Source organism: Anticarsia gemmatalis, chromosome 12, assembly GCF_050436995.1.
Source record: "Anticarsia gemmatalis isolate Benzon Research Colony breed Stoneville strain chromosome 12, ilAntGemm2 primary, whole genome shotgun sequence".
Taxonomy (NCBI): Eukaryota; Metazoa; Arthropoda; class Insecta; order Lepidoptera; family Erebidae; genus Anticarsia; species Anticarsia gemmatalis.
The window spans coordinates 7,253,060-7,275,002 of NC_134756.1; the positions used below are offsets into that span (position 1 = coordinate 7,253,060).

Here is a 21,943-nt window from a genome sequence, read left to right on the forward strand (position 1 = left end):
GCCGTAAAAACGGGACATAGCTGGAAGTTAATTTTTCGTGTGGTAAGGCACGCGCCATAGGGATTTATATCCCGGTCGTGCGCGGCACACAAACGCCCCACAATAAAAACGTCCCACTGACCGTTCGTAATAGCTAAGTTTGCTTTAAGTGATGCCTATCTATGTTTTGTATTGATGCCAGGTGGGAAAGGGGTAGCTGAACTTGATTTATGGGGAAAACCAACGCTTTTTTCACAAAAATCAAATATTCACCCTGGGGCAGTGCAAAATTACAATATAAAATACATCGAGTAGCCCAGTAACAATTGGAGAGCTATCGGAAAATAATTCGGCAAGTACTGACGTAACTCGTTGTGACCGCGAATCGACCACCATCCTATCAAGCGCGATTAAAAGTAGAGTATACCGTAATTTCTCTCCACAATGTTCATTGAACGTACAATTTTTTATATTTTATATTCGAAACCTAAATATTGAGAATGTATTCGTTGTATAATAACACAAAACAAAATTAGCAGACATTCTGTATTAAATACAATCAAGCTGAACATTCTAAAAAACCCAACATTGAAATCAAAGAACAGAACGCAAAATCATTTATTCTGTCTTAGCATTCCATTCATTTTTACGTGCGCAAACCTTATTTGAATCGTGAATAGAAACGGCTGGGGCTTTTTGATGTTTTCAAAACAATTTAAAAGAGCGTAAACGTCTTCTACGGTCGAGTAGTGCGTCAGTAATGAAGTTAGACAGTTATGCCCTGGAGGAAAGGCTCCCTTTTACAACCCAAGCGTTTACGGCCACTAAACTTGACTTCCACTTAACGACTGCTAAACGATTCCAAACTGTATTCGCCTCAATGATGTGCGCCCGACAGTCTTTACCGTGTTCGATTGCAGAATAAAAATATGTTGAACTGAATACTGCGGAATGGATGGTTACGAATTCGCTATGGTGTTCCGATTAGATTTGCACTCAATTTTCTTGCGTTGCTTTTAATTTTATTAAATGTTTATTGCGGTGTACTCGTATGTTTGGTTGTTGAGTATGTGTTTGATTGCTACGGTTACGTTTTGACACCACCATATTTGTTATTATACTTTGACGTTACACCAATCAGCTGGTTCGAATTTTTGCATAAGTTTCACTCACTCAATTATAAAAGCCGCTACTTGCTTCTATTTAATTCTATAATCATCGCTTGATTTACAAATGAAAACTGCTTAGTTTTGCCTTAATAGTTGTATAAGTACCCTTAGGGTACACCTAAAGTCAGACTGTTCTACATATATTGTCCATTAAATATAGTACGTATAGTCTAGGTTGTATAGATTACATTAGTTAGAAGCTTCTAGGGCTAACTGCAGAATTATGACGGTGTGGTAGTTAACGCGATTGTGATCTATCATTTCGGTTGAACGACAGATGTGTAATGGGTAGGCCTCGGGAATTAGCTCGTTTACAAGCTGTGACGACTGATGACGTTACTCTAGCTGCCGGTACTTAATACTAGATTTACTTCTGTTTTGCGTTTGTATAATATTGTCGCTTTTTATGAGGACATCTATAGCTATGGGCATAAGATTACTACTACACTTAGAGATGGACTTCGTAACTGCTTGTTGGGTTTGTTTACTTGTTAATCTTCCAGCAACATTTTCACTACAATTAGATGGCTTCCTAGCAAAAGATGATTATACGAATCATTAGATGCGGCACTGATATCGTTACAATTTCGATCATATTTTATGCATTGTCTTCGAAATCACGGGTACATCTTTACCCTGTAAGATTAATTATATTGAACTAAGTAAAAAGCAATATCAGTATTTGGATCTTCGAATTCAAGTCACGAGTACGATAAATTCATGATTGATAAATGTGAAAATACATTGAAGATGTTATCACTAAAGTCCTCGTTCAACCTTTAAAACGTTACGTAACAAGCACAAGGTTTTATCGATCTTGTCTGCTGCATTATTATTCCCGTGGAAAACCGCTCCTTACCCCGGGAACTCCCGCGGGACGCGGTGTCGGACTCCCGCTCTTGCATAGACCTGGACATACGATACCGACTTCGTATTACGGTTTACGATAGTTCCTATCTTTATTACGATGCGGATATAATTTGATTTCGCCGATATTGGCCTTAAAATAAGGTTGAACGACCATTTTCGGGCGTGAGTTGGTAATGAAATGAGTGGCGCTACGTAAATGCGTATTCATTTTGGTGATATTTTATTTTAAGACTTTTTAATAAGGTATGTTGTAAGTCCGTTACTTGTTTATTTATGGACTCTTTAAGAAGGAAACTATTTTTAAAGTACAGGTAATTGATATTAATTATTTATTGGCAACGATATACATCCATTATTCACGAAATGACCGTTTTTAGAGTACCTAAAGTGTCAGGCTATATTTATCAATTTACGAAACCTCCACTTAAAAACGGTGTAAAACAACATTACATAAAACAACTCGCCCAAAATACACTTGAGAAATCTGAATACGAACACAGGAAACGAGCGAAATATATTTTTTTATTTGAATTTTGTTTCTAAATTCAATACGAACGGGGTAAAACAAAATCACGAGGCGAGTGTTGCCAATTGGCGAGTGTTTGTCGTATTGGTGCGGAGAGTGTGCCGGGCCGCCGTGATCTGCACTCGAATGCACCGAAAGGGATGCACAATGCATACAGAGTGAACTGCGGATTCAGTCAGCCGTGACTTTTCCTTCCCACGGTATATCCTGCCTCCAGATTGTTACGTAGCATGTGACAAAGACTGATTTACTCCGAGATCTGTATGGACTAAACGTGTTTCGATTGTACTGTTCTGTAGCTCACTTGTATTAGCTGTGTTGTACAAGAAATATAGGTTCTTGGGATTTTTGTTATTGATTTAATTTAATTTACGGTACGTTCATTAATTCGTTCCATAGCATAATTAAGCCGTTTGTCACGGAGGAAGACGGGTAAATAAAAGGCAAAAAAATTTAAATACTTATATCGTTATAAACTAAATAGTCTAAAATAAAACGTTACACAACTTGGTCGGCTCACTACCAAGCATAGATTAAACTTTTCTTCGACGGCTCACTTAGCGCGGATGAAACGAGTTTCAGTTAAAATGTTTTCGCTAAGTTAGGAGCAAAAACGCATACTTCATTTTAGATTCATTCAAACTTGCTCCGGTTAACAACTTCGATAAAAATATTCCGGTAATATAATCTTTTTTATCGCCTTTCAGAGTAACTATGATGGAGTTAAACTTTAACACAAAAGAACAACCGTTCAGATTCTTGAATAAAGGTCTAATAAAATGCTCCACGTACACGTTAATTAAATTTGAAAAGCTATGAAGTACCTTAAAACTATTTTGAAAGTTTAAAAAAGTAATATAAAAGTTTTCCAATTGTAAGTACTTCAGAGCCTTTTTGTTTGATTCATATTTTTTACATAATTACAAAGTTGCTCATATAAGTTGTCGGAGATTATTACCCAAGATAGCATTTAATATCTTCTTCGGTTTGTATAAAAATAAGAGCGAAAAAAGTGCCACTGAATCGGAATGATCAACAAGATTAAAATTCATTCCATCATAAAAATTGTATACTGAACGTTATTTGCAAAGCAGAACCAAGTTAAAGAGCGACTGCATTTGGTATTCCGTTTATAGCAGTTACCGTTGAAATTAATGAGTTTATAGATTGGCCCACTTTCCGTCGAGACTAGATTGACTTTTGCATTTTATTCCTTACCAGGTGCATTTAGATTTCCATTTCCCATTGTAATTAAATAGTAGAAGTTTGCTGAAGTAGCTCCGAGCTATCTGGGACTCGCTCTGCTATATTTTTTCTTGTCGCGCACAAATTGAATCAAGGTTTAAGTTTTAAGATAGCAACTTTTAAGTTGGGCGAGGTTTTTTATTGTTCTTGAACTGGAATATATTTTGTTAAAATGTAGTTACGTAGAAACGGCAAATGAAGGAATTTAATGTGTGTCAAACACTGCCTATTTTTTTAAATTTGTGTACATTTTCTGGCAGATAATTGTTTAAAAGTCTTTTAAAGATAGTATTCGTAGCATAAATTGTTCTATACTAGTTCTTTAGCATTTGACATTTTCATACTGACCTATGCAGATACAAACAATTCTGTTTCACTGGTCACCTTTGAGTATGCCAGACGTATTATTACGGAGATTTAAAATGTTATATTTTACGCAATCACAATTGTTTCTTTTAGTTAAATGTTTAAACTGAAACATTTGATAGCTAATGCAATTTAAGATTACTTATCATATTTGCCGAAAGATAATCGAATGGCTGTGTTATGAAAGAGGTTTATTTCCTTTGTTAAAGATTGACGAGATATAGCTTTAAAAATATTTGTGTTATATTTATTTACTCGTGTTATACCTACTATTTTAAGATTGTTGCATGATAGTCGTTTATTACTTAATATTTATAAGGTAATTCTGTTACATAAGTAACTGAGACGGTATGCAGAAATCTAAGCCAACCGCAGTGCGTTGACACGGCCCAGGTTAAGAGCACTAGAGCCTCTTTGCTGACCCTTACAGCCTGCGAGATGTAAAGAAAGCGCGAAAAAATGTGCTTTATATTCTTTCTAGGAACTATGTAAAAATGCATATTTATATCCGAAAAATTCCATGTAAGTGAAGATACATTTCGTGGAATATAATAATGTCAAAAGCAATTCCAGTAAAGTGTGTTTAATTAAATGTGCATGTTTATTGACCGTCTTATTAATACAATACCAAACTTTTTAATTTTCTGTTATTCGTTTGTTTGGCTGAAATAATCATAGGTTTATGTTGTGATATTCCCACTTAGTTTTTTTACTCCTTCCTTCCTTGTAGCGATTGGCAATATTGTTTTAAATGCATAACAATATTCAACTTTAAGGATTTTTTTAGTCGGGAATAGTAGTAGAATAACTATATTTTTATAGATTGTATGTCTAGCTCCTAGTTACCTAGGGATTATGAAAGTGTTTTCGTAAAGAATACATTATTTGTAGGTTTATTTAAATTCTTTGATATGGGCAGCCCTTTATCAGCCATTCAATCGTGTCGTGCCTGTTTCTATATAGTGGGTGAATTGTTCCAAGGTTGTCTATAATTATCCACAGTCGGGATTATGTGCGTTCACATTTGTCTTTTACTTTAACTTGATCCAAATATTCATATGAATTTTTTTGTTCACGCTCTATGGCTTAATTAGTTTGTATAAAATATCTGCGCCTATAATATATAGAGCTGAATGATTGCGAGAAGCCAATTGTTTCACAATTTATCTTTTGAAGGTGTTAGAAATATAATTTGATTGACCTTAGCTTTGACTTTATTTAACGATATTTTCTTTTTCCTTAATTTTTTACCAGTTCAAGATATTTTTTTGTGTTTTATATTCGATAGAAGTGATAATGATTGTCCTATTACTCACTCAAACAATCAGCTCTTTTTCAAATAAACATAGTTCACAAATTGCGTTTATTGTACAAAATTGACAAATCATTTTCAGTAATTGCCTTCTAAAACAAAAGCAATAAATCAAACGAACAGACACATTATTTTATATTTTAGCAACAATAATTCAATGATAAATGTAGTTTTAACAATCTCGTGATTTGAGACAATGTGGCGGCCGCGGTCAATTTTACAACTTGATCGACAATCGTGTTTTCGACAACGAAACAACGGCGTCGAAATTGTTTCGAACAACATGCGATTGCATCACTCATTCTATTGTGGTGTATCGGATATAAAACAATGCAATTATTCCACCAATATTACACCAATACAAATTGTCAGGTCAACGTAGATTCAATAAACGATACCTATGCAATTACCGTGTGGATATTTCGACTTGGATTTCTCAAGAATTATCGACATACCAATTTTAGTTAATATGTGGAATTTCCAAAATAACATACGTCAAAGTGGCTATTGTATAAACATTTATTAACTCGTCAACTATCGTGTTGGTTTTCATTTCGTAAAGTCTTATTCGTGTGTTAATAAAACGGGTTACATTCTGATTAAGTGCCTGATTTCTTTGAGCTTTTCGAGACCATTTTGTTTGACTGTTCTAAAGTTGTGATTACGAGCATTGATAATTGTATATTGTATTGAACTGTCGGCATTTCAAGTAATAATGAAGTCGGTAAATGGAAAGGAAGGCGTGGTAGGACCGGACCGGTTTGGTAGCGAAATATCCTTGTATTAGTAGTAAGGTGATCTAGTTGCCCGAGTCTTGAGGTAGTTTGTGCAAGTACGGTAGAATGCGGACGCTGCCCACACCCTACCTTTATGTCTACGTATAAGGAAGTTGTTTGGGGCTTATATTTTTTGTTTGCTTTTTATAAAATGATAAATGTATGAGAACGAAAGTAAAGTGCTATTCAGAAATTCATGATATGCATTTTTTATCTCCTCTTTTTAAAATGTTGTATATCATAATATTGTTTTATGTCGGATGCTTTTTTTTCAGAACTTTTGCGTAATTTCAGAATAGTTTTTACTCTCTCGAGTTTTATAAATGATAATTTTGCATTGCTTGTTTCAATAAATTTTCTTCTTTTCTTCCAACTATTTTTGAGTTGGTTTCAGTCTCTTAATAAAAGGGTAAAAAAACGACATGTTATGTATACTAAGTTTATTTACAAGGTTCAGTTATGTCAACTGACGTACGTTCCGCCGGCAGACCTTCCTTAGCAACAAAAACGAACAACACATGTATACCTGTCCATTAACTCACAATATCACAGCAAGCAACAATTAAGAAATGCTTTTGAAGCGGCCGAGTACACGTCGACCACCCCCGGATGACTCGGCGATTTGATAATTGATGCGTGCTTTTTACGTGTTGCGGCCCTTACAAATCGCCGGAGCCCTCTTTATAAATTAGGATTTAAACTTTGTGGAAGGAGTAAGTGTAACCGTCAGGTGCTCTGTTGAGACTGAACTTGCCGGGAGGGAAGAAGCGAGTGGGCTGAGGCGTCGTCTGCTCGTAGTACTGTTGACGAGCGATGGGCTGCGAGGGCTGCGAGTACTGGGACTGCGAGGAGGGCAGGCCGCTGTATTGCGCTTGTTGTGTACCGGGGTAGATGTTGTTGCTCTGGTACTGAGGCTCGGGCTGGTACTGCTGCTGGGGCTGGTACTGGGGCTGGGGCTGGTACTGTGGCTGCGGCTGGTATTGAGGCTGGTACTGCTGCTGCTGCTGCTGAGGAGCCACGTAGTTTTCTTGCTCGTACAACTCAGGATGGTACTGGCCGTCATCTGGGTCAGGTTTGCCACCGTAGTTGCGAGCAGGCGCGGGCGCGGTGTATTGTTGGGGAGCACTGTACTGCTGTTGTTTGTAGTCAGGTGAGTTGTATCGCGGATCCGGGGTGTATCCAGGAGTGGGTGCGACCGGCTGAGGAGCGGTCGGGATGTGGTCACCGATGGCTTGGAAACCGTTTTTGCCGGCGATGTAGTTCACTGTTTTCCTCTGACCGCTGGGGTCGATGTAGGAGTAGCTGCCTCTCCTGTTTCCGTCGGCGTCGGTTTCTTCTTTGAAATTAATTCCATCCTCCTGCTGGTATGCGGCACCGAAAGCTCCGTTTCCGCTGAGGTAGCGCGCTTCTTGTACGATGGCTGCCGTCTTTGGGTCTCCCGCGTACTTGGGCACGCGTCTGCCACCTTCTTGCTGCTGACACGTCGCGGCGGCGATCACAAAGACAAAAATAAAGAGCCTGAACATTTTGACGGTACAAAATGTGCACTGCTCGCGTGAAAGTAACAAAGTGTGTCGTTGCGGGCGGGTGAACTTATTATATACGGCTAGTGGAGGCCTTGACGTGTATTGGAAGGGCTTGCGGGTGCGACCGCGAAAATCTTACTCATACAAGCTCCCACTGGCGTCGGATGTATGGAACGCATCAGGGAAGTGACATTAAGGCGATGAGAACAAGTGTCGTCCATCGAATGGAGATCGTTGGCCCTGTGTAAATGTCAACGAGTAGGCCTACATTCAACCAACCTTTTGAATATTTAAACAGTCGATGCAAGTTTTAGTTTTAGGAAATAACTTTGACCGTCATGTTAAATTGTGGAATAAATTTTCGATGAGAGCTTACAAACATCAAAATATATTTTCGTATTTTGAATTTACATTTTTGTTACATTTGGAAGGTTCAGTGGTTTATGCTATAACATGTTACAGAACTGAATAATTACGCAATAGTAAATAAATCATTTTATTCGTATGGTAAATGAAAATTCGTGCAGTTATTTTGCTCTAGTCAGGAGTGGTCAAGAGTCGGTTCTGTTGTTCATTTAATTAGTTTATTTGTGGGTCCCGTGGTTAAATAGCCTCATGTTGATCAACAAATCTACGTGGTTTGGTTGCTAACCGTTGTTTACAATCCGTGCCTCAGAGAGCATGCTAAACTATGCGCTCCAGTAATCATACAAATACCTATATGACAGGTGTTGGGGTGAAAAATAACCAATCAATATGGTTTCCGAATTATTATTAAATGATTATGGCTCCTGTATTTCATAATAAACAAACTTTCGATCACAATCAACATTACGGTTTCATCACAGATTTTTTTCGTGATGACATCAACATTTCGTTCATTCATTGTTGTATATTAAGTTCAATATATATGTAGGTATAGTTTTAGTCATCGACCTATTACTTTTATTGTACTATAATTAAACAGAAAACATTCACACACACATGATGCTGGTCTCAAAAAGCTAAGCAATGCCACTGTAATTGTTAATGTAAGTTTTGCGTCATAAGTAGACCGTCGCGATTACTCTAAGTGCTTGTTGTAGTCATCGATGAACGATAACGTGCAACAGATTCACAACCACGTATGACGATAGAAAAAATATGTGCACTCGCGTTTTCTTTTGCAACTTCCTTTGTGTGTAGTTTAACTTTGTATGGGTAAAACACATTAGTTATACTTTATGGGTTTTTATAAATCCGAGTTTGTATCATTGATACGTCTATTTTGTGTTATCTTTTCTAATGTTATAAATGCGAAAGCAACTCTGTTTGTCTTCTGCTCGTGTCTAAACCACTAAATCGATTTAAACGAAAATTTGTACAAAGATAATTTGAGTCCCGAGATGAATAGTTTTTTCCCGAGATTCCCAAAGGGAACTTTCAGATATATGTATACCTAACTATAATCCACGCGAACGGCGTCGCGGGCAACAGCTATATTGTATAGGTTTTTCATCATTCTATAGAAGCAAAAGTATGTTAAAATAAGCCAGCAACTCAGACTATAAAAGTTAGTTATCAAATTTTTTATAACAATTATACGTGTGTGAGATGTAGGCTACTCAGTCTTTGTTTACATAATCTACCTCATTTGATAAAAATATTAAACACGCGTTTGATGGGAAAGATGTCGTTGCATATTTATTATCAAACAGAGATGCAGAATCACACTTAAGAACAACTTACTATAAACTAGTTCATAACAGTGTTAGCAGTTAGCACCATATCCCACGATAGCAGCTAATGTACAGAGTCCGTTATGACAGCGGTACAAATTGTTAATTCTATTGTTTTAACATTAGTTCATGCCAAATCACACACCATTCCCACACGAGTAACTTTACGTAATCATGTCGCGTTGGTTAATATAATATTTTTTTATAGTTCTTTGTAATTTAATTCGTTAACATTAGCTGCATAATGTAAATGATACACTTACTTCATACAACCTAAATACTCAGAGATTTACGTAAAGTGACCTGTCAAGGACGTTGGCTTTGTAGAGCAGATTGTTCGTTCTAACTTGAACTGGCGTTTTTGTACTTACTTTGTATAAAAACTAAGATATTTATATACCTACAGATTCCAATTTTAGCTCCGGTTAGTAGTAATGGAATTTAGAGAATGGTGAGCTTGTACAGAGTTGCGTAGATCATAGATTGATTGATATGGATCAGATAAAATATTGCTCAACTATACTTATTTACACGGCTTGATTAATCGCTATTATATAATACTGACAGGTACTCTCACTGACCTGCAAAACAATGAGTGAGGCGTGGCATACTTTAGTTATAATCATAATATGATCAAGTCCTACCGACCGAAAGCCCATTGCGCGAGAGATTGTTTACAATTTACAAGTGCATGCGCAATACATCCTTTATTCCATCACTCTCATTGTCAGGTGAGAACAGGAAACGACACTTAAGGTAGCTAACGGTAGCTAAATAAAGCAGTTATATTTAGCCAGAAACAGATTTAAAGAAGAATATCGTAGAAGTACTCCGGGTCAATATTATTACAAGACTTGGAAAACAAGCTCTACCTTTTTGAAGTAATATTTCTTCTCAATTCTGTTGCTTACGTATATATGATGGGTGTACGACAGCGCCCTATTTATGTAAATGGTGTACTGCTGCTTTGTTGTAAACAGGCAACGATAGGTAATGTATTAGAATTTCAGATCTCTTCATCCATTCTGTTGAATAAAAAGACTCGAAAGAACAAAAAATAAATGTTGTATAAAATGAAAACTTACGGTTAATACGTATGTTTTCAAACACATTATGCCGAAATTATTTATGCCGATGTAATTCTATGTATTACTAGTTAAGTTTTCGGTATTAGTACTTCTCTTGTATTATTCATGTTATTACTATTCATAAGCTATCAATATCTGTGATGTAGGTTGCAAGTATTTCAATTTGGTATTGCATTGTATGGTAATGCACAAAACAGCGAATATTAGGCCATAATTTATCATCATAACACCTTGATGGAAGATCAAAGATGTATGTACATAATATGCAAGCATGAATGCAAGGCTCGTTGTAAGTGGTTTTTAAATCTATCTGTCATATATGGCAATAAACTTATTTTTACTATGCGATCTCTGAGTTGAATAAGTTGATATAACAAAAAAATATTGCTTAGGGCTCAATCGATTACTCAGAATTAGCTTCTGAAAACTATTGGAATTTAGGTAATAATAATATTCAAATTAAAAAGGTCAGTCTAAGCTTGCTGCCTCTCTACAAGGTACTAAAGTTGGAACATGCTGTAGCAGTTTCTTCATTTTAGTGCCTTTCATAGGACACATATGAGACTTTAGAAAAATAACAATGCTGTGATCACAGATATTTGCACTGCTTTGTAACAAATTGTTTTAAAATAAACAGTGACGCGGTTTTAAGCTACACATCCAATTTTTATTGAAATATGCTTTCTGGGTTCAGTAACGCCATTCTCTGCCACTATCTACTATAGACAACCAGCTAGGTATCGCAAATTTTGTATGAAAATATAATTTAACGGACGCCGTGAGAATTACTTTTGCGGTAAATTTCAAATGTCATACTTTTGAGACTCGATAGTACAAACTACAGAGAATCGCGCTGCCGATTATGACAGATCTATGTGCAATAGACAGCCAGACTAGCTTAATTCTCAAAATAGAATATCAGACCTCTAAAACAATCGCGTTCACAGACTAAACCTCGACTAAAACCTGAATCAATTACCTGTATAATTAACGAACTAGCACGAGTAGTAACCCAGTAGAATGCAAAATGCAGGCTGTAACATTTCCTAAGCACGTGGCCGGTGGCCTTGCTTCCATGACTGTATTATAAAGTTATTTCTTATGTAACTGGTCCAATGTGAAGTGCTTATATTATCGACGTCTGCTGGTTTGAATAACCTATCTCTAGTAAGGAATAGGCGTTCGATAGTTCAGATGAACTTAGCCATCGATTTTATATGTAGAAGCGTATGCCGACAGTGCTAAATGAAGAACAATTAAATGATGGGGTCTACTAGTTAATGGCGCTGGTTTTAATATCGTACCTTCAGCAAGGGATATGCTAACACAGTTAGGGACAGGAGTATTTGCTATTTTTTTAATATTAAGTTGCAAATTAACAGCTATGTTAGTAGTAACAAAATATTGTAAAACTAATACGATAAATTACAGAAAGTAATAAATAGTATTAATTTATTGTTTTTTAAGTGTTGTCTTTTTCTAATCTTGCGCGTGCTATAGTAATTTATTAGTGTGATAAAAGTGCACTTAATTAATATAACAAGTGTTGTATCTTAAATACATTTTTTTTGTTGATACGATTGTACATACATATATTCAATACTGTTTTATTATTATATTACACAACATATTAAACCTTCTTTGTGTTGCACAGTCGGGTAAAAAATACTTACAATTTCGCTTAGCTTAATTTATCTAATAATTAAGTGAATTCAGGTTTTGAATGATCCTTGGTCCGATTGTTATCAGAATCTGCTCAGTAGTTTTGGCGTGACTGGGTGACAAACCTATAAACATTGAAACTATTGCATTTACAATACTAGTATAGATAATTCATCATAGTAGCTAGCTATAATGTATGTCGATTTGGTTACAAGATTGTATCGGTTGCGTGGTAATGTCGTATTACAAGGATTATGATCATAATCTGAAGTAATAAGACTCTGGACAGAACATAACGCTTTATCCTTCTGATAAGACGAGTACATTCGTACTTTAAATCATTATTTAATTTGTATGCACTAAAGTATCAAATTGATTGAAGGCTAAAGTCAGTGGTTATTAAAAAAAAGTAAATACTTAATGTAAAAATATATTTTTTAATTTGATTTTTCATTGACCTCAATACTGACTAAGAAATGTATTTTAACAATTTTATGCCAATTTTAAGGTCTCTCCGGTACTAAAATTTGAGGTCTATTAAAAGACAAACTAAAATAGAAAACATAATATTCCGATAGTTTATTTTTTATTTACAAGATCAATATGAAGATGATACGAATTGATACCATACAATTCATGTGTCACTCACTTTATTATGTATATAATTGATAAGTCGTGTCTATTCTTTTCAAAACCTAGCATCCGGTGTCCTTTAGACGCACCCATGACGCATATCCCCGTCAAATAGCCATTTTATAACCAGTTTTCCTTGACTTTCCATATTAATCTTAGTTTACATACATTGCTCTAATTAATAATGTATCTCTAGTATAAGTAATTACACGTTGCAAGCAAGTGTTCGGTAAAGGTTAGTGGTTGCCCGCGATCAAGGCTGTACACTGCGGCCCGAATTGAATAGGTATGCGACTCAACATTCCGCTTGTTTGACTGCCGAAGTATTTCTTTGAATTGTATACTGTACTTTTATAGTTAGGTTAGGTAGTAATATATACTTTGTACTGTTCAGAACATATGCCGCGTTTGAAAAGCTAATATAATAATATTTATAATATACCTGAATTAGAGTGAAGAATATTAATATTATGATAAGTGAACATGGTAGACAGTTATTTTTGGTGTCATTTTTACTCATCCGTAAAAAATAAATTTATAATACCCGATAATTATGTTGTCAAAGAAACTGAATAAAAATATTGTCAATTTCGAAAATGAATAACTTGAAGCTGATCCTACTAGCCCATTTGAATAGCATGTTAGTATATGTCCAAATAATAATTATAAAGTATTATACAATTACATCGAGTGTTCACTTTCTAATCGTCTCATTTTATGTAAGCATTACGTAAATAATAATTAATTAGTCACACTCATCTAATTATATGTAACTTTGTGGACTAGCTTCCACCCGCGGCTATGTTTACGCTCCTTACAATATTTATTCAAAATGTTGTCAATTGTACTGTGTTGTTGTTGTAAGTTTGACTGTACCAAGGGTACGTGCCCCTTGTCTTATTGAAAAGATCTTTGAAAGGTACAGAATATTAGATAAATCATGGACTAAAGTATGTATGAGACAGCATGAGCAAAAATGAAGTAGACCTCTAGTAATTTTATTAAAATAAACCTACGAGTACCTCTACTTGTACCACATATTTCCGCATTTCTTTCCACATTCATTGTACATACATTAACTCTCGCATTAATAAATATATAAGTACAGTATAACTGGTACACGAGATATTCTATGTCATGGTCATTGAACAAGAAATAACTTATTACATAACATCGAGCCTACTTGTCACGGGCCGAAAATAATGATCAACCATTAGTTCTTTAAATGAGGCACTAGACTATGACTTGAAAATAAAAACCTTTTTAAAATACGCCGTTTAAATCCATAGGTTTAGGCAGAGTTGTACGAAATAAACATGCGTTGCACTTTGTTTCACTGCGTTTACACTGGGCTAAATAAGTGAAATTAATCCGATGTACCATAATAAAGGGCGATTAATACAATATACAGAATCCCAGTCTACAACTGAAACCATTCGAAGCGAAATTATAAAAACTCCATAGTGCTTTGGGTGACTCGGGAATCGAACTTGAAATCTCTTGAGTTTCATAAAGCTCCGTTTTGACCACGAGGCTCTACAAAATAATGAATGAAATGTAACTAAACTAAGTATGTAGGCATTTTTTCCTTTAGCAGACTTTGAAATTTTTGTTATATTCTTCACATGTCATCAGTCAAAAGCTCCAAAAAATATTCCTCAAATAGAATAATTTGCCAATAAAAAAGTCCGTCCCATATAAAATAAGGACACGATTGCGAGGTGTCGAAACGTTCAATTGGAACACTTTTGTGGTCGTCTGTACAGTTTGTGACAATACGTTAATTGGCTGTCTGGAAAGTTGTATTTAATACGGATGTCGATATTAAGAGCTGTGTCATATTATTTAGGATTTGTCATGCGAGGTTTATTTGCAAGGTTTGCTCAAGTTATTTATAGAAACTTATAATATATTACTTTTACTAGAAATATTATGTATTATTTGGAACACAGTTGATGTTATAAACATAATGTAAAATCTATGTTTTATAAATGCCGGAAATGTTTGTAAATTTTTTGTATAGTCCATTTGTTCGCCAAAACGGTAGGGCCGATTTGGGTAACATTTTAGCAGATAAATTACACTCTGGAAATTACATAGAAGGTATACATTTAATATTTAAGATAAAAGAAACTATGCAGTTGAAGCAAAACGCATGAGATACCTTGATATACCATGAGAAAATAAAAAAGCATCTATAAAGAGTTAAATAAACAGCGACTTTCCGCTAAGTTAAAACAAAACATAACTAAAGTACATTTGATATTAGCCAATACGAGTCGGTTGGACAGTTATCATAAATAGTGTGTCAGAGCACGCCCAGTATTTGTTGTGGTGTCGCAACACTCGCAACCTACCAAGTAGGACGTCGACCGAGGCATAAGATACACTAAAACACTACTACTTATTCATTTATAGGTATTTTTACCTGATAATTGAATAGTAAGTAACGAGAGGAAATAAGAAACGTAAGAGCAATAGTTTAAGATCAGCATCAGTGAGATTTCCTGCCACTTTGCCACAACTAACAATTTTTGTATGACAAAACCGATTAGCGCTCCTAGCGTATGCTGCAAGAACTAGTCATCAAGTAATTTTAATCCTCTGCTCGACAGTGGAGAGTTTGAAAATGGTGCTAATCTTTACCCTTATGTCTTAAATTTAAGTACTTACGTTTTGATGATCATAATCGTACTCGGAATATTTAATGATAGGCAATATCATCAAATATTCCGAGTTAGTTTATAATCGTTTCTTAGAACCAACAACAACTACTTGTAGAGACTTTATGAGAATCTCCTTCACTTTATGATCCCTCAACAGAAGAAAATTACCAACATATTTAATCAAAAATACCGACAGCAGTAAAGTGTAAGCTTTAACCAGAATTCCATTTCCACAATACTGTATTATTCACACGAGTGCTGACTTAATGTTAGCACTAAGCTCCTTCGGTTAAGTAAGGTGGTTTTTTAGTGCCAAGAAAATTATTTGCCCCTATTTTACGGCAGGTAGTTTCAAAGAGATGGTTTAGCACATGCTTGTTTGTGAAAATAAAACACGAACATTTTCCTTCGGCCAAAAACGGGCTTGCAAATAAACGCGAGAGTTAGTTTTACTTCCCTCCCGAAATAAGTTTTTGCGTGTCCATGAGTAGTTTTGTTTGCAGAACATTTTCTTTGATTAATTACTTCCGTAGCCGGTGACCAATTTGGGCGACGTTCTTCCTTGTTTTTGAAGGATTTAATATGTGATTCTCATGTTCAATGTCAAAGTTATTTAACAAAAAATGCTACTCATTTGTCAGTATTGACTACTTATAGCGCAAATTAATATTTTGTTTAAAAAGTCTGCTGTGGCTGAAAATAAATTTTATAGACGAAAAAGTCATAAGTAAAAATACAACTAGATTTTTTGGTTACCCGTGTGAAGTACTCCCTACACACAGGCAAATACGTAATAAAATTGTTTACCCACTATACCGCTGCCTCTCTTTGATAAATAGACACGCAGTTCCGCAGTTATGCAACTTCTACGAGGAAAACGTATATGTGTTCGCAATAACTGTACTTTTGCAAGAAACTAACATGGAAGAAAAAAAGTTAAGTAGTACGTAGGTATGGGAACTGTATTGTAACTAATCTCAAGTAAGAAAGGTCTTACCACTTCCAGTTTATGCCGTTTATTACGGCGTGGAATAAATCTCGTAGGTGCCTGATTGTTAGATTTTTATAGATCATCCGTAATTTTAATGCCACGTCTATAGTTAAGTTGTTACTATGACAATTTTTAGGACATTTCTATGTATGAAATCTGTTTCGTATAGTGAAATAATCGAGCAGAATACTATAAATTTGCTTTTCTTGGGGCTGAAAAGATTCGTATTATTTTCATGTTGGTATAACAATTGTGAACCAAAAACTAGCAAACATCGTTGTCAAGAACAATATAAAACTGTGCTCCAAATTTTGTAATCAATCAAATAGACAATCTTAATTATTGTAAAAGTATGTAAATTAAAATATGTATTGGATTGGATATTTAAATAAATATTTATTTTATAGCTTGCAATTAATTTAATACGTAATCACTGAAACGCGAATTTGCCTTGATTTATTGCCATAACAGTGTATAATTTACAATATTGTATGTACGAGTGAATAATCAAGTACCGGTCCGTTATAAAATAGGAAGTATTTTATGCAATATCACACTTAATATTTAGTTTTAAAGCCATAAAAGTACAATTTATTATCTGTCTAGTAACAAACGAGTTCACGCACGCACGGAGCCCGAAGTAGCCCGTGGCTGGAAAGTTAGTGGCGGTCCATTGTTTTGTTGCTTGCCTTTCTTAGAGGCTACAGGAAAACTGCGAATGGAGATTAATTTATTACGTCGCTGAGAAAACATGGAAAGCGGTGGAAAGCTCTCTATTAAGACGAGCGGGCGGGGAATAGGACGATTAATTATGATTTCTTTTAACGCTGTCCGACGTGGCCAACCGTCGCTGAGACCTTATTACGTGTTTCGATAGACATTATAAATGTCAATTATAGCAATGTGAGTTTTTATAAATAATGCAAAAAGTAGGTACAGATATGCTTGTAAGTATGATTAATTATGTTAATTAAATATAATTTGCATTTCAGAAACTAAAATTTTGTCCGTTGACATTTATTTTAACAAAATGTTAGTAATTAATTACCTTGAATTTTGTTTTAGATGCAGATAATGATAATCCTGGATGCCTTTGAAACTTTTAGCCAAAGCTCATTAAGATTTCTGATAAGTTCCTTTACATAATCTTCGAGTTGTCCCCGTACAAATACGAACTCTTTAACAGTTTGGTTTCGCAATTGTTTCTAATCTAGTATAAACTTACAGATCACATTTAGATGTAGTGAGACATTGAACTCTAACATCAAAGTAAGGCTTAATCTTTTTCTGTTTAGATAAATTGTACAGTTGTATTAGGTAGGATGTCAACATCATTTCAAAATAACTATGAGACACGAAATATTTGTAAATATTATTATTAAATAAACTTTCACGGGGAAGCCGCGATTAACAATTTAAATCACCAAGTAATTAGGAAGCTCTATACATGTATAACTTACTATGGTCTACGATCATAACCATTAGCAACTGCTTGCCAATTCCTTTCACGGCACGGAATACATACTCATATTTCTAGAGATGTCCGCAAGACGTCATCGTCATTTCTTATAATTACTTTTTCTTAGTGAACAAGCTCAAGATTAATGCCGTCTAATTGCCTATCTATTCAGTGTGCTCGGCGGTTAAAGAGCTCCATTAATATCTATTAAGATTTTTGTGCCACTTCACCTATATTTAAATTCATTATCTTCAGTTAATTGTTCTAATTAAATGCGGTCCATTACAATCGATCATTTTTATGATTTGTTCAATCTTATAAATTATTGTCCATTGTTATTTTTTGGCGATTATTTTGTCTCCTAATCCTTAATTAAGCTATCTGTTGTCGTAAAATGAACTAGATATAATTGGTAATTAATGACCAACTATCTACCTACTTATCATAATTATTTTTCCCAACACTTGGTACAAGTTACCTGATTCTTTCAGTACAAAGCAATTAAGATAGCATACCTAGAAACTGTCCTAATTGTAAAATACTCCGTCATCTCAACATTTCTTAAACAAAATAAAACTAGAGATGACAATGCATGACGCTATTTCTTGGTTATTATAAATTGGTTATATAAAAATTACTGTTTTATTATGACTACGCATCATTAGTTTAAAACAAGATGATAGGAGGAATATGGCTACGTCTTCAGTATAAATTAAATAGCAAGTGTATTTGTGGCATATCGATATCTAATTTAAGAATCTATTGTAACAGAAACCTTCGATTTATTTAACAAGAAAAAAGACCTTTCATCCCACAATGATGCACTGCGGACAATACCAAGAGGTCTATTTAAAGGTGCCCCTCAAGCATACCCGCGGGCGGAATCTTAGCCACTTATAAAACGGGATTAATGTTTCAATACTTTAGTCGTACAACCACATATTGCACCCACATTGGCACTTATTCAATCATCTCAGTTTCGTTCCGACTTCGTTTCGACTTTTTGAATTTCCGATCCCTTATTTGGACTTCCTAAACGAGTCAGTATATTTTTGTATCGGTTTTTGTAAATAAATACGAGTATGTTATAAATAAGTGCATGTCTTTGATTCGTGAATTGTGCGATTTGGAACATGAGTCCATCCAGTAGCGCGATTTTGTACAGCCGGTAACATCGAGAATCGAAATTTTGACATTTAGAATGAACTTCATAAATAGTTACTACGACGCCCGTAAGAAGCTCTGATCAGATTTTCATAAAAAAATCTCGATGACAAGCCGGTTGTCAGTAGTCGATAGTAATAGAGAATCGAGCTACTGTGCAACTAAAGTAGGCAATTCATAAAGAACCAAATTATTGTTACCAATAGTTCTGTATTTACTTTTGAGAGACTCCTTATTAAAGTACCCTAGTTACTTGTTTACAAATCAAGAAACCGTATAATTTAAAATAACTACATATTGGAAGCCTGTTATTCAAGATTTTGTTAAAGGGCATGCTATATATTTAACATAATTATTGGAACTCGGTTTCATTGTTTCGTTATAAGTTGCAATATCGACCAGATAACATTAAATTGTTATCACTGGCACGCCCTTCAGATAACAGTACAATTCGGTTCACCGTTCTAGTTAGGTAAAGTAGCTATAAAGTTTTACGAGATTGTAATTTCTTGAAGACACGTCAAATTATTTGTAGACCAATAGACATCTAGTTGATGTACTATAGTATACTCTTTGACCCTGTGACCCTTATTTACAGCTGTTCGTGTAGTACCCTAAGCTAAGTCGGCAAAAACATGCTTGAAGTTGTTTAACTCTTTCGACGCTGACTTTCCGATAGAAATTATATTATTACTCGCAGTTTACTGGTATACCAGACCCGAAAGTCAAACATTTTTTTCAATGATTCTCAGCATATGTTAAAACAATTTTAAAACACTGTTCTCTACTGATTTTCTTATCTCACAACTATATCTATAAAGTTCTTTCTGTCCAGCCCGCATTCATTTTCTATATTATTACACGTATAAGCCTTCTGAGGATTACACCCTCTGGCTCAGATTGTCATTTGAGAGAGCACTAGCTCTACAGCTACTCTGCAGTTTAGATTATTATCTGACCATTGAGCTTACAGTATATTTAAAGGTCGTTGCCCTCTACCCAGAATATTGCCCTTATCCATCACTGGAATTATGTCGATCCACAAATATTTGAGATAATCTTAAAGTTTTAAACAATTAATTAGTTGGTTTAGGACATTGATTGGCACAATAGAAAGCTAAGTTTTAAAATACTTACGAAATTGTTTTAGATCTAAAACTCGAAGAATCAGAAGAGAATTTCGAATGTATTTTCAAAAAATGCCACAGTAACTAAACAACGTAACATATGGCGTACGTGTACGAAACGGAGCTATACATGGTACGTGCTTTTTTGTGTAACCGCATGCTTTTTAGTTTTTTCATGTACCTAGCAACCTTTTTCCGTTGGTTAATCCCGACGCATTTTTAGTTCAGAAAAATGTACATATCTATAGCAAACTTCGTATAAAACTTCATTTTTCCTCTCAGTTTGTACTTGATGGCTTTAAATTATCAACATTTTATCAATACCTCAGTATAATCGTTGTGGATAATCTGGGAAAATAATGACTCATTCTATCGTGTTTTATTGCGAAGCCATTTTTCTCTGGTAAATGGGCGCCCGTTGGGAGTTCCCTCAATTTATAGAGAAACGTAGATAGTGAGATATTAACGATGTCCGTATTTTATATCATTTAATTATTGTAATTACGTGTGCGTCGGTTAATATGAAAATTTCGGCTCGGCTCATTGCTACACAAACATATTTAATATTGATTTATTTCCATGGCATGGTTACATCGGCCTCATTACGCGAAATTTCTGCGACGATAATTACGAACAACTGTAATAATAAACTACTATTGCATCAAAATCTAATTGTGTAAAACTATAATTTCGATTAAAGTTGGCGACAAAGTTGTTATTTGTTTGTAATAAATTGTGGATTTTTAATGAGAATATTACGAAATCCTTATTCAACGGGAATGAAATCCGCTTACAGATAAGTGGATACTTAGAAGTTCCGATCTGTGCTTGCAATTGAATAAACTGTTTATTGGATGATTATTCGATGAACACGAAGGACAGAAGTTCTTCAGAAGTCTTCACTACAACATTATAATACTAGCTGACTTCATCTAAAATGGAAAATGCATTTATAGTTAACTACAATTGGAGTATGTAATGATCTCTCTTAAGATTGTGTGGTTAATTTTGAAAGGTTTTCCTTCCTTTTAATTTGATTAGCAGTCGACGTAGACTTTGGCAGATTTATTTGGTAAATATCTTAATTGAGAACACTTGGCATTGGTTTAAATATTATCAAGTGGTCACCCGTTAACCAATGATCTTAACAATTGCCACGTCTATTTTTGTTTCAATGTCTCTAAAATAAAATGATAAGTCTGGTAAAAAAACAATTACTTAATACAACATACTTATAGAATTCCACAAAAAGCTTCACTTAGATTACTATCGACCAACAAATAAATAAGTACAAAGGTAATGTAAAAACCCAATAAAAGCTTGTAGTTACCCAACAATACGCCTATGTAGGGCGCAGGATAGAATGATGAGGGGCATCGTCTCAGACCATTTATTTAATTAACTATCTCCCTCAAGAATGTCGTCGGAAAGGTTGCGACTGACTTCTTTTATCTGCGACACTCTAGTAAAGAACCTCATTGAATATTAAAATGAGTCTCGAATTGTATACGGTATGTTTTGCTGGTATAAAATGTGGCTGTATTTATTATACTCTTGTACGTGTAGGAATAAGATTAGGTATAGCGATAATGTAAACTTCGCGGCTAAATAGCTGTTCCGATGTTTGTTTTGCGTGTTTTGAAGGTGAAACACATTTAACGGGTAC

At 34.8% G+C, this 21,943-nt stretch overlaps 1 protein-coding gene across 1 annotated transcript; it reads right to left on the bottom strand.

Moving 5' to 3' along the window:
- Nucleotides 1-6,668: 6,668 nt before the first annotated feature.
- Nucleotides 6,669-7,827, bottom strand: Cpr100A (Cuticular protein 100A). Its single transcript, XM_076120838.1, has one exon. It carries the CDS (start codon nt 7,767-7,769, stop codon nt 6,939-6,941), a length of 831 nt encoding a protein of 276 aa, XP_075976953.1. The 5' UTR covers nt 7,770-7,827; the 3' UTR covers nt 6,669-6,938.
- Between the last annotated feature and the right edge of the window lie 14,116 nt (nt 7,828-21,943).

What these genes read in the sequence shown, in the direction of transcription:
- Cpr100A (XM_076120838.1), bottom strand. Translation starts at nt 7,769, where the DNA reads ATGTTCAGGCTCTTTATTTTTGTCTTTGTGATCGCCGCCGCGACGTGT.